We start from the raw sequence: 12,315 nt of genomic DNA, 5'->3' as shown, positions 1-12,315 counted from the left end.
CTGAAGTATTTTTATAGTGTGTTTTATTGTATTTATGATGTATCTGTTGAATTTAGGCATTATTCTAAATGCAATATGAACAAAAAAGGATAATACATTGGCTCTATTCTTAAATAGTTCGGAACACAAACAGCACTCATATATGACATGCATCAAACATTGGCAGGCCAATTAAAAAGCAACATACCAATAAAGACGAAATGACGAAGTACAAATTGAACAGCAAAGTGCTGACAAGAAAGATCTCCAAAAACAGAAACCATTACAAAATTAAGTGTGAGAGATTAAGTTCTTCTAGAGTTGAGTGTCGAAGATAAGTCTGGAGGGTACTATGAGGAAGATGGTAAGGCTATCCCTATAGGAATATGTAAATGCCTATGTAAATGAGTGTGTAAATAAGGTTAAAGGAGAGGAGAGAGGTTTTTAAGAGAGCCTGTAAATCAAATGTTGGATTCTTTTCTACCTGAATTTACCAGTTGTTGTTCCATCACTCCACAGCCAAGAACTTCTAGCCATTCTCCATGGTAGTTGATCTCCATCTCGAAGGAAGGGTGAGTAAAAGGAAAGTAGCACTCTACCCATCTAATGTCCAGACCTGCAAAGATACCAAATAAAAACAGTGGTAAAAGGCAGTCTGCCCATTCTTGGGATCAGGTTTATCCTTTGGCTAATGACACAAATTTCTACATTCTGACTAAAACAAATAGCAAACAAATTAATTTGCAACATGTTAGGGGGAGGCAATAAATCTTAAAACTTGTAAAAAACTGGGTATGTCTTTTCCAATATGAAAAACATTGTGCAGTTCCAGGACTCTCTAAAGCCAAATCAATCTCCTGTCAAATCCGTGCAAGTACCTGGCAGATGAAAAAATTAGGTCAAGATCATGGGAAAGCAGGTAATTCTACTAGTTTCTATAAATGTAAATGGCATCTTTTCAGAGTTAAAGTAAAAATATTTTACTGTATTGCCCTTCAAACTTGCATATCAACAACATGGCCAATTTAGAGTAAACCAATTAATTTTCATTTCCATAATTTTTAAATTAAAGTTTATGAGCTAATAAAAGTTAAAATAAGATCAGCTGAATTTAAGCAAAACATTTAAAAAGTCAAAACTTTTTTTTACAGATGACTGCTAAACATACTTCTAAAGAAACAAAGTACATCCTAAATGGCAGAATGAATTTCTCAATAAGCAATCATATATATGGTACTTATAACAATGATATTATCTAACAAAGGAAAAGACTAATGAATTCAAAGCAAAGCCTGCAAAGCACAGAGATTACTAAAAGCAGAGAAATCAGATGAGAAGATGCCTAATGTGAAAAACACACACAAAAGTGGGCAAATCACTTTTGTCTAGAGCAGTGATGGCAAACCTATGACACGTCAGAGGTGACACACGAACTCATTTTTTTGGTTGATTTTTCTTTGTTAAATGGCATTTAAGTATATAAAATAAATATCAAAAATATAAGTCTTTGTTTTACTATGGTTGCAAATATCAAAAAATTTCTATATGTGACACGGCACCAGAGTTAATTTAGGGTTTTTCAAAATGCTGACACACTGAGCTCAAAAGGTTCGCCATCACTGGTCTAGAGTCTACTCTAGACCCTATGCTCCTTTCACTCTGGGTCATGATCTTTCTCTTCTTTGAGGCAACATTCCTGATTATGTTTCTCCATGGTAACACGCCCTCTGTGATTTTAAAATACTGTCTTTTCTCATCCAAGAATATTTGCATTTAAAACCTAGTGGGAATCAGAATGTGAAATAAATAAAAATAATAACAAAACTTGCTTCCATTTATTGAGCATTTACTACGCCTACCTCTATCATCTCATTTCATAAATAGGGAGAAAAACTATTAGAAAGGTTAGTGTCTTGCCCAAAGGTACACAGCTAGCAAATGACTAAGCTAAACCCGGGTCTGCCTGACTCCAAAACTCCTACTCTTGACAATTAAAACATTTTCCGGCCCATCAAAAAAGATATTTCAAGAATTGAAAATCCAATGAGAAGGGAATTATGAGACAAGGGGATCTTTCCTATGCCCCGAATTACATAAAAGAAGGTAGATTTTCCTTTCATTGTTCTGTTTTAGATGTATTTATTTTCTAGTTCCCTGCTATCTGAGGCAAGTGAATAACTGACTTCTGTTTAGAATAGTAATACAATATTTCCCCCTTTATTATACATCCTATCTAATAAAAGAGAAACATGGTAATTGGCGTATGACCGCTACCCTTCCCATTGGCTAATCAGCGAGATATGCAAATTAACTGCCAGCCAAGATGGCGGCCAGCAGCCAGGCAGCTTGAAACTAACATGAGGCTTGCTTGCTTCAATGAGGAGGACTCCAATGTTCCCCGCCTGCCTTGACGGCCTCTGAGCCTGCAGTTTAACAAACATTGTAACAAATATAGAAGCTAAGCAAAACCCCAGAAACTTGCTTTCAGAGAGCCGGGATCTCCGAGCTGGAATCGATACAGAGTTTCGATTATAAAACTGAAACAAACCAGATACCTGCTTAGAGCCTCAGAGCTAAAGCTGGCCCAGAATAAATTAAAAAAAAGAAAAAAAGGAGCGGTTGGGAGCTTCCGTCACCCGCCAGCCTGAAAACAGCCCTCAGCCCCTCACCCAGACTGGCCAGGCACCCCAGTGGGGACCCCCACCCTGAAGGGTGTGTGACCAGCTGCAAACAGCCATCATCCCCTCACCCAGGCTGGCCAGGCACCAAGTGGGGACCCCCACCCTGATCCAGGACACCCTTCAGGGCAAACCAGCCGGCCCCCACACGTGCACCAGGCTTTATCCTATATAGTAAAAGGGTAATATGCCTCCCAGCACCGGGATCAGCGGAGCCGCGCGGCCTCCCGGCACCGGGATCAGCGTGACAGGGGAAGGCGCCCCAACCCCCTGATCAGCCCTGCTCTGTGCCTGATAGGGGGGAGCTCCCCAACCCCCTGATCGCCCTGCAGCTCTGTGTGTGACAGGGTGCGGCGCCCCAACCCCCTGATCGGCCCTGCTCTGTGTGTAACAGGGTGCAGCGCCCCAACCCCCTGATCAGCCCTGCTCTGTGGGTGATAGAGGGCGACGCCCCAACCGCCCCCCACGGGCCCTGCTCTGTGTGTGATGTGGTAGAGCCATAACCTCCCCATAGGCCCTGCCCTGAGTGTGACAGGGTGCAGCACCCCAACCCCCTGATCTGCCCTGCTCTGTGTGTGACAGGGGGCGGTGCCCCAACTCCCCTATCGGCCCTACTCTGTGACAGGGGGGAGCTCTCCAACCCCCTGATCGACCCTGCTCTGTGCATGACAGGGTACGGAGCCCCAACCCCCCTGATGGGCCCTGCTCTGTGAGTGACAGGGGGCAGCACCCCAACCCCCTGATCGGCCCTGCTCTGTGTGTGACAGGGTACGGAGTCCCAACCCTCCTAATGGGTCCTGGTCTGTGTGTGACAGGGGGCGGTGCCCCAACTCCCCTATCGGCCCTACTCTGTGCGTGACAGGGGGGAGCTCCTCAACCCCCTGATGGGCTCTGCTCTGTGCGTGACAAGGGGCAGCGCCCCAACTCCCTGATTGGCCCTGCTCTATGCATGACAGGGGGTGGCGCCACAACCTCCCCATCGACCCTGCCTTGAGTGAGACAGGGGGTGGTGCCCCATCCCCCCATCGGCCCTACCCTGAGCGTGACTGAGGGTGGCATCGCAACCTCCCAATCCGCCCTGCTCTGTGCATGACAGGGGCGGCGCCCCAACTCCCCATTCGGCCCTGATCTGAGCCCGACCAGGGGCTGCACCTAGGTATTGGGCCTGCCCTCTGCCACCCGGGAGCAGGCCTAAGACAGCAGGTTGTTATCTCCCGAGGGGTCCCAGACTGCGAGAGGGCACAGGCCGGGCTGAGGGACCCCCTCTTCCCTCCCGAGTGCACAAATTTTTGTGCACCGGGCCTCTAGTGTAGTATAATAGACAAATATTAAACTGCACATTTTGTGTATAATTTGACATATGTTGACATATGTAAACACCCATGAAACTGTCGTCACAATAAATACAATGAACATATATCCATCACCCCCAAAAGTTTCCTCATGTCCTTTTGTAATTCTATCTGCCCATCGCCCCTACCTTTCTTTTCTCTTCACCCCCACTTTTCCCAGCAACCACTGATCTCTTTTCTGTCACTATAGAGGAGAAAAGTGGAATCATATAGAATATACTCTTTTTTATCTGGCTTTGTTCACCCAATATAATTATCTTAAGATTCACCTAGGTTGCTGTACATATCAATAGCTCATTTATTTTCATTACTGAGTGGATTTTGCCAACATTTTTTCTAACTGGGAAAAAAAAGCTGGTCCTAGTGCAGGCCATTGGGAAAATGTCTACAAATCCCCCGAGTAGTCCAGACTTTTCTATAAGAAGCTCCTATATGCAGACCAACTGCTTATTCCCAATTGAATTCTGGGAAGAAGGTGTTTGTATACCTGTGTGATTGTCCATCTTTGGGACAAATAATCCCCTACCAATATTCTTTTTCTTTTCCTCAAAGATTTCCTTTTGTTAACATATTTTTATTTTTTACATATTTTTTATTAATTTTGGAGAGAGAGGAAGGGAGAAGGAGAGAAAGAAACATCGATGGGAAACATCTATCAGCTGTCCTCTGCACACTCCATACTGGGGAACAAGCCAGCAATCCTGACCAGAAATTGAACCTGTGACCTCTTGGTGTAAGGGTCGATGTTCAACCACTCAGAGACACTGGCTGGGCCCAATATTCTTATTAAAAAGCTCCAGAGATAATTCTGCTGGCAAACAGAAATGTGTGAAGCATTGGGTTATATAACTCAGAAGGCCTGTCAGGAAAAACAATTTTTGTCATTCTTTTTGGAACTCTTGGTAGATAAGCACAAATCACCTTCTGAAAACAATTAAAAAGAATTAATTTTGGGTACGTGGCTTTGTATACTTAGCTCAAATTTTACCAAAAGAAAGAAGGGTTAATATGATGATTTCATCATCATACAATTAAATGTCACCTAAGTACCTGAGGTCAACACAAATAAATTTTATTTATATGCCCTTATTTTATTCCTTTGGACAGTTTAAATAAATAGCACAGTTTTTATAGCTTTATATCACACCTATAAAATCTTAAGTTTCCCTTAGAGAAAAAAAAGATTAAGAGATTAATAAGCCCTCAAAATACAAGTGTTGATTAAAGTGATGCTATTATCAGTGTTTATTAAGACCAAACTAAATCCCTACTGCATGAAGTCTATGGGGAACTGAGCCTCCCTAGAGACAGGACCCATCTGAGCTTTTGGTACTGATGGTGTCATCAACATACAAGGTAGAAGTGAAAAGTGAGGTGATGATCTCGTCCTTTCTCTAGAAACCTTCTTTTGCTGAAGGGCTTTTACTTCACCGCTTCTAAAACTAGATAAAATTACAACTTTGGAGTAAAAATGTTTAATGTTGAATAAATTATTTTCTTTTAATTTATTGTAGTTTTTTTTTATTTTATTTTTCCCATTATCATTTATCCCTTCTATGCTCTCTTCCACCTCCACCCACCCCCCTCTACTGAATAAATTCTTAAGATAAGATTTTCCACATGTTGGTTGCATCAACCCTCGCTCTTCTTTGGGTCAAGTCCTCAGCCACTGCCCAGCTGGAGTAACTCAGTGGTTGAGCATTGACCTATAAACCAGGAGGTCAGATTTCGAGTCCAGTCAGGGCACATGCCCGGGGTTGTGGGCTCAATCCCCAGGAGGGGGCGTGATTCTTTCATCGTTGATGTTTCTCTTCCTCTCTCTCTCTCTCTCTCTCTCTCTCTCTCTCTCTCTCTCTCTTTCTCCTTTCACCTCTGAAATTAATAAAATAATTTTTTTTAAAAAAAAATACCTCAGTCAACACAGCCCTTGGTTTCTTCTTGCTCTACTAGCCTAACAGTGGCTTTCTCAGTAGCAATGAAAGGTTAATTGTTCCACGCACTGAAAAATACACCCAGCAAAACAGGAAAAGGCAAGGAAGTTAGCCAAAGTTTTTCAGAATCCACAAAAATGATTAATATTAATTGATCATATCACAGAAAGTGAGAGAGGAAATACAAATTGTCAAAAATTTTGTCTAATATATATACCTGGGACGTTTTTAATCCATTTTACTTCCTCAGAGCCTTCACTAAAAGTTTCCTTTTTAAATCTATATGACCCTGCAAAGAATGTCAAATTCACAGACCAATCATTTTTTTTGTTCTACTACTTTAAAGACATCTTCAGTTCTTCAATTCTGTTTCTTTCACATAAACAGGTAAAAGTCAAAAAGAACAAAATCCCATTTTTCGAGAAGCCTATGGATCCACTTCAAATATAAATGGTTATTATTTCAAACTAAGTTATATTAATGTGCAATTTTTTCCAAAGACCATATTCTTTTATACATTCTAATAATTTCAGTTACATTAACACATTAACAGTAATATTTTTTAAATCACTGGTCATGAATATTTTTATATTACCCAAGAAATACACTTACATCTTATTTTATCCCTCGAACCTCAAAATTACAGTAAGAATTATTACATCAGGTTAAAAAGCATCCTGACATGCATCTTGTATTAAAAGATGTGATACTGAATAATCGGCTCAAAACCCTATTGACTATGACTTATTTCACATTTCAAGTATTAGGAGTCAATGAAAAAAAATCCACTAAAAACTATGTATTTTTTATAAACATGTCCAAATAATATAGATTCATTATGCATTAGACTAACCTCTGATTGAGGTGATAAAGGAAAACAAAATGCACATGTATTATATATATCTAATGAAAATTAATGCCAAAGTGCTTTCTTTCTTTTTTTTTTTTTTTTTGGTTTGGACATAATAATTTATTAAACCATATTCACAAATGAAGCTCAGAGCTTTTTAAAAATTGCCTTAGAACTCTGTGAGTTTACACCCAAGAGCCTAGAACCAAGTAGAAGAGCACCTTAGAATTGAAGTCTCAGATTTCTACCTTTTTGCCTGTAAAATCATGGATGGATTAATTAACCTATCTGAGCCCCTGATGTCTCATACCCCCACTGGGTACAATGACAGCTATTCCACCCAGGAGTTTGGTGTAAAGGACCCGCAGGAGCTCAGAGGCAGAGATCCTCGTTGGAGTTTTAGGTACTGTTTCTGCTTTCTCTCCTGAATGAGGATGCTGAGTTTGTTCGAGAATGAGGAAAACCCACAAGAAGCATTCCCTCAGTTGGGACCTTAGAAATGATTAGTAAAAATTTCTTCAGGATAGTAATGTGAGCCCAAATGGAAGAGGTGCAGCAGGAACTCTAATTCTCTCAACTTTGGCAGGATGCTACCTGCCCTTACCTGCCACAGAAAGCCAGGGGCCAGGAAAGGCAGCACTGCATCTTGTCAGGTCTGTGCACCAGCCTCTGGACTTCTTGATTCTTGTCAAGACCAATCGAGGGTATGTCTGAGTGCAGGGTTATGTCTGAGTGTGGTATGGGGTGGGAAGGAGCGGCTCTTCCCACCACTCCCTGATTCCTATGCAATGTTGCCAGGCATAAGCACTCGGACACATTGTAAATATTAAATAGATGTCATTACATCTTACCTCCATAGGTCTCATATAAAAATAATACAACCTTTCATTTCCCTGACTCACTGACTCATTAGTCTTCCTCTGTTTCCCATGCCCCTTATATTTAAAGATGGAACTTTGCTATCAGAACTGCCTCCCAAAGGTGTCAGAAGCTAAATTGTGAAAGGTTAATGGTCCAAACTAGAGCATATACAAGTAATTTTAGATATCCTACCAAGGCTACTCTCCACTGAAGCAGAAAAAAATTTAAATTGACTATACAAATATACATTCGTTTTTCAACAGGTTTTCCCTCCTATGGTATCAGAGATATAGTAGAATGTAGCCCTGATGTCAGTACTGCTGCTCCTGCTTTCTGCCAAGGATACATGTCGCTGTATGATAACAGGCATCAGTGAGAAGTCTCACATCCCTGTCCCTGTCCCATCCTTCTTCTTCTGGACCTTTAAGGGTAAACTTCTCGAGTTTCCTTTTTATTGCCAGATGTAAGCAAATAGCAAATGCCAACATGTATCTCTGGTTTTCCACCCTTTCTTAGATAAAAGGCAGCATCCTCTGCACATTATTCTGCACCATGCTTTTTTTTTCACTTAATGACAAGTTCTGGAGGCCTCTCCAGCTGAATACATACAGCATCTCCTCATCCATGTTTGGACTCCCGCATGGTGTTCCATCAAGTGGCCATGACATGTTTATATTAGAAGTCACTTACTGATATATATTTGGATTATACACAAGTATTTTGCTACAAAAAATGACGCTGCAACAAACTAGCCTGTTGGGTCAAAGAGTAAATGCTTTTATAATTTTAATAAATATTGACAAATTGTCCTCTATAGGAGCTGTAGAATTTTGCTTCTCCCATCATCAAGGGGGCCAAGGCCACACAAGTAATTAGTGAGAAAGCCAAACTAGGTCCCAGGTGAAAATTCAGGGCTCTGCTGATAAAAGACCACCCAGCTTGACCACCCAGTTCTCTGGTAGCTAATGCAATAATGGAGCACCCATGGACAAGATCCCCAGATTCCTGCTGTCTTCCTCACCCTTGCTATCTGCTTGCATCTCCTGTCTCTCCCCTAGCCCAGGAAATGGGTGTCTTCTGGACTGACCGACAGCATGGTTGGCAGTGATGAGGAAGAGGAGGCACATGTAGGCCTGAAGCATCCATGTGGGACTATGCACATTGATTCTATTTCCAAAGCCCACCTCACAAGTAGCACAAAGTCATTCACAACTAACAATTCATTCCCCATCTAGGGCCTCACAAACTTGCCAATGTCACCACAGTGACTCTTGAGTGTGTCATATATATCCTATGTGTCCACATAGCCATATACTTTGAGTCCAGTACTACAGACTGCTTCATGGAATAAATTCATTCAACTACAAAGTTAATGCCAAACACCACTGTTCCCTCTCATAGAGGGAAAGAAGGTAATCTTCGGGTGTAGGACCTCAATGGCACACAGTAGAAGATATTAGCACTATTTCAGCCACAATGACTCCCTTGCTAAGACATACACAAAGTGATCAGGGCAATATAAAAGGCTAGCAATTCTCTCACAATTGGTGATGGTGTAACTGCTGCCACAGTTATTAGTTCTCCAGTGTATCGAAGTGTGATTTCAGGCTGTTACCCTGGGACTCCCACTCATAAGAATCCTTTTGATTAAGGTTTGGATCTTATCATTCCTCCACCTCACAATGGGTTTAAAAATGGAGTGTAACACAATTTAATAGCCTCTCATTCTAAATCTGGGTATGGAGCCCAAAGCATTAAGTGATCCCTCCCTGGCTCCATAGCGAGTGGAAAGGGACAGCCTAACAGCAACCTGACCTGGGTGTGAGCCGTGGCTACAAGCCCTCTGGTCCTCCATCTTCCTCTCCAACCCATTCACAAAGGATGGTTACACGGGCAAGACTTGTAGACAGGAGGCTCACACTCCACCCCACAAATCTGGTCACAGAGACTTGGGTGGTTGGGCATAATTATGGGAACAGCAATTATAAATGTAGAATCAAATCCCAGCTCCTCCACATTTAGCCAACTGACTTCAGGCAAGTGTTTTAACCTCTCACTGCCTCGAGTTTGTTTAAAATAAAAACAATACTTACCTCACCAAGTTTTGGGGACAATTCAGTGAAGAAAAGTGAGTAAAATCCTAGCATAGTACCTGACATCTAAAAAGTACTCACAAGGTGATTTTTGAATGGAATGTCATCGAAAATCAGACCATAATATAAAATATACCTCACCTTTTTATAAAAATGTAAAGGAAAATAAACTTTCTAAATTGCATTCCTAAGGCCATCACCATTTGTTGTTGATTTACTATGCATGTGCCAAAATACTTCACATGCCTTCTTTAGTTTAATCCTTAAGCCGATGGAAGGCTGACATCAAACACTGCACAACAGTTACATTGGCCCCATCTTATAAATAAAGGCACTGTGGCTAAAGCAGTTTATGTATCTAATCTAAGCTAACACGGCTAGGAAATGCCAAGGTTAGAACTCAAAAAGCAAAGCCCTGTGTTGCCCTCGCTGGAACAGACAATGAAAAACTACACTAATTCAGGTTCCCATGCAAAGAGTCCTTAAGAGTCCAAGATGGCACCATCAGTCTCCCAGTTCTTCTAACACATAACAATGAAAACTATGAGAGAGAGGGAGGGAGGGAGGGAGGGAGGGAGGCAGGGAGGGAGGGAGAGGGAGAGAGGGAGAGAGGGAGAGAGGGAGAGAGGGAGAGAGGGAGAGGGAGAGAGAGAGAGAGAGAGAGAGAGAGAGAGAGAGAGAGAGCAAAAATGCAAAGTAAAGTCTAAGTCCAAAGATTTAAAAGAAATACCTCAACAAGCCTAAAGGAGACCAGAAACACAAAAATAGACCCAAACATATATGTTCAATTGATTTTAGAGAAAGGAACAAAGCCAATTAAGTGGAGAAAGGGTGGTCATTTCAATAAATGGTGCTGGAACAGCTAGATATCTATACGCAAAACAAACTTCCATCTATACTTCATACCATATATAAAATTTTTCAAAATGATCACAAACCTAAATATAAAACTGAAAACTATAACACTTCTAGAAGAAATCAGTACAAAAATATCACCTTTGATTAGGAAACATTTCTCAGAAATCACATCAAAAACATAATTCATAACAAAAAAAATTTATTATATTTCATCAAAATTAAGAATTTCTGACCTTTGACAGGGCTAGGGCTAGAAGTGAGGCCAGATGACAAGTTACAGGAATGAATGAAGAAACTGAGCTTTCAGTGAACCTAAGGAATAGAAAAGGAACTTTCCCTCTCCCATAAATCTTAATGTTTTCCAGGCTACCTGAAAAACTAATACAAGTAGAAACAGTATGCAAAGGTGTAGTTCCTGGCACATTAATTAATTGCCTTGATACAGTACCCCTAAAATTGTAAGTACTTTTTTTCACTGTACTTCAAGGCTCATACTTTGGTTTCACTTAACATAAAACCTCCAACAATTTCAACTTCTCATTTCTCTAGTAGGAAATCTATCTGCTATCCCTTTCCCAGCTTTTTAAGTATAATCCAGTTCAATTCAACCATTGCTGTCTCAAGCTTTCTCCCAAGAGGTTGCCTTATACCAATTCTTTAGACCAGACCAGTGGTCAGCAAACTGTGGCTCGTGAGCCACATGCAGCTCTTTGGCCCCTTGAGTGTGGCCCTTCCACAAAATACCACGTGCGGGCACGCATGTACAGTGAGATTAAAACTTCATGGCCCATGCGCAGAAGTCAGTATTTTGTGGAAGAGCCACACTCAAGGGGCCAAAGAGCCACATGTGGCTCGCGAGCCGCAGTTTGCCGACCACTGGACCAGACAGTTCAATTCTAGTATATCTTTTCTCCATTCAGCAGAAATTAAAGAAAAGTAAGGGTATGTCTCTCATCATCTGATTCCTAAGGTGATGTCCTATTTTCAGTGAGCCTCTGTACAATGCAAGACACTTGCAGAGAACTTGAGTGTGTCAGCCAGTTCTTACCTAAAAGTGGAGGCTGCTTGAACTATATCCAAGAAACAGTGAGCAGAGGCAACTCAGCATTGCCTGAACACAACTGCTTAGCTACTTCACTTTCTAGGAGTACTCTGAGAACAACAAACCTCTGCAAATCAGAAAACGCCAGACAGCTCAAAAAACCTGATTGAAAAGTTTTAAAGTAACATGCTTAATTTTTTTTTAATTTGTCAATTTTAGGAACAAAGTAGAACTAACAACTATAAGCCTAATGATTATTCTCAATCATTTTCATCTCGTTTATGTTTTTTTATAATTTGTTTGTTTTTTTCAATGACAGTTGACATACAATATTATATTCATTTCAGGTGTACAACACAGTCATTATAAATTTATATAACTTACGATCACTTCATTTATACTAACAAGGATTCGTGTCTAGAGGAAAATATGAAATGATATGGAAGAACTCCTGAGCAGAACAACATTCACAGTACAGAGCCCAGAAATGTTCTGGTTGAGTGGGACCATACATAGGTCCCTGTGGAGGTTGGGTTGATAGGCAGGTTATTTTGGGGGAAACAACACCTATGGAAGAAAGAGGGTGGCAGCAGGTTGAGGTAGAGGAGAAGGCCACGAACTGCAATCAGGCCCAAAAAACTTTAAGAGCTGTGGGGTTGAAACAGCCCGTC

At 41.2% G+C, this 12,315-nt stretch overlaps 1 protein-coding gene across 3 annotated transcripts in view; it reads right to left on the bottom strand.

Annotated features, from left to right (window-relative positions):
* Positions 1-12,315, bottom strand: part of FARS2 (phenylalanyl-tRNA synthetase 2, mitochondrial) — a 581,172-nt gene that overhangs the window by 387,646 nt on the left and 181,211 nt on the right. For 2 of the 3 annotated variants that reach the window (XM_081086224.1, XM_081086225.1), the window contains exon 4: positions 464-595. The exons of the other annotated variant lie outside the window; for it this stretch is intronic. In XM_081086224.1, coding sequence (XP_080942350.1) covers positions 464-595 — 132 coding nt within the window. The remainder of the gene's footprint in view (positions 1-463; positions 596-12,315) is intronic. 3 annotated transcript variants of the gene reach the window in all.

This window comes from Myotis nattereri (genome assembly GCF_964212035.1).
Source record: "Myotis nattereri genome assembly, chromosome: 3".
In the NCBI taxonomy this organism is placed as follows: Eukaryota; Metazoa; Chordata; class Mammalia; order Chiroptera; family Vespertilionidae; genus Myotis; species Myotis nattereri.
Note: the sequence above shows the minus strand (reverse complement) of the source record. Positions and strands in the feature narration are given on the sequence as shown.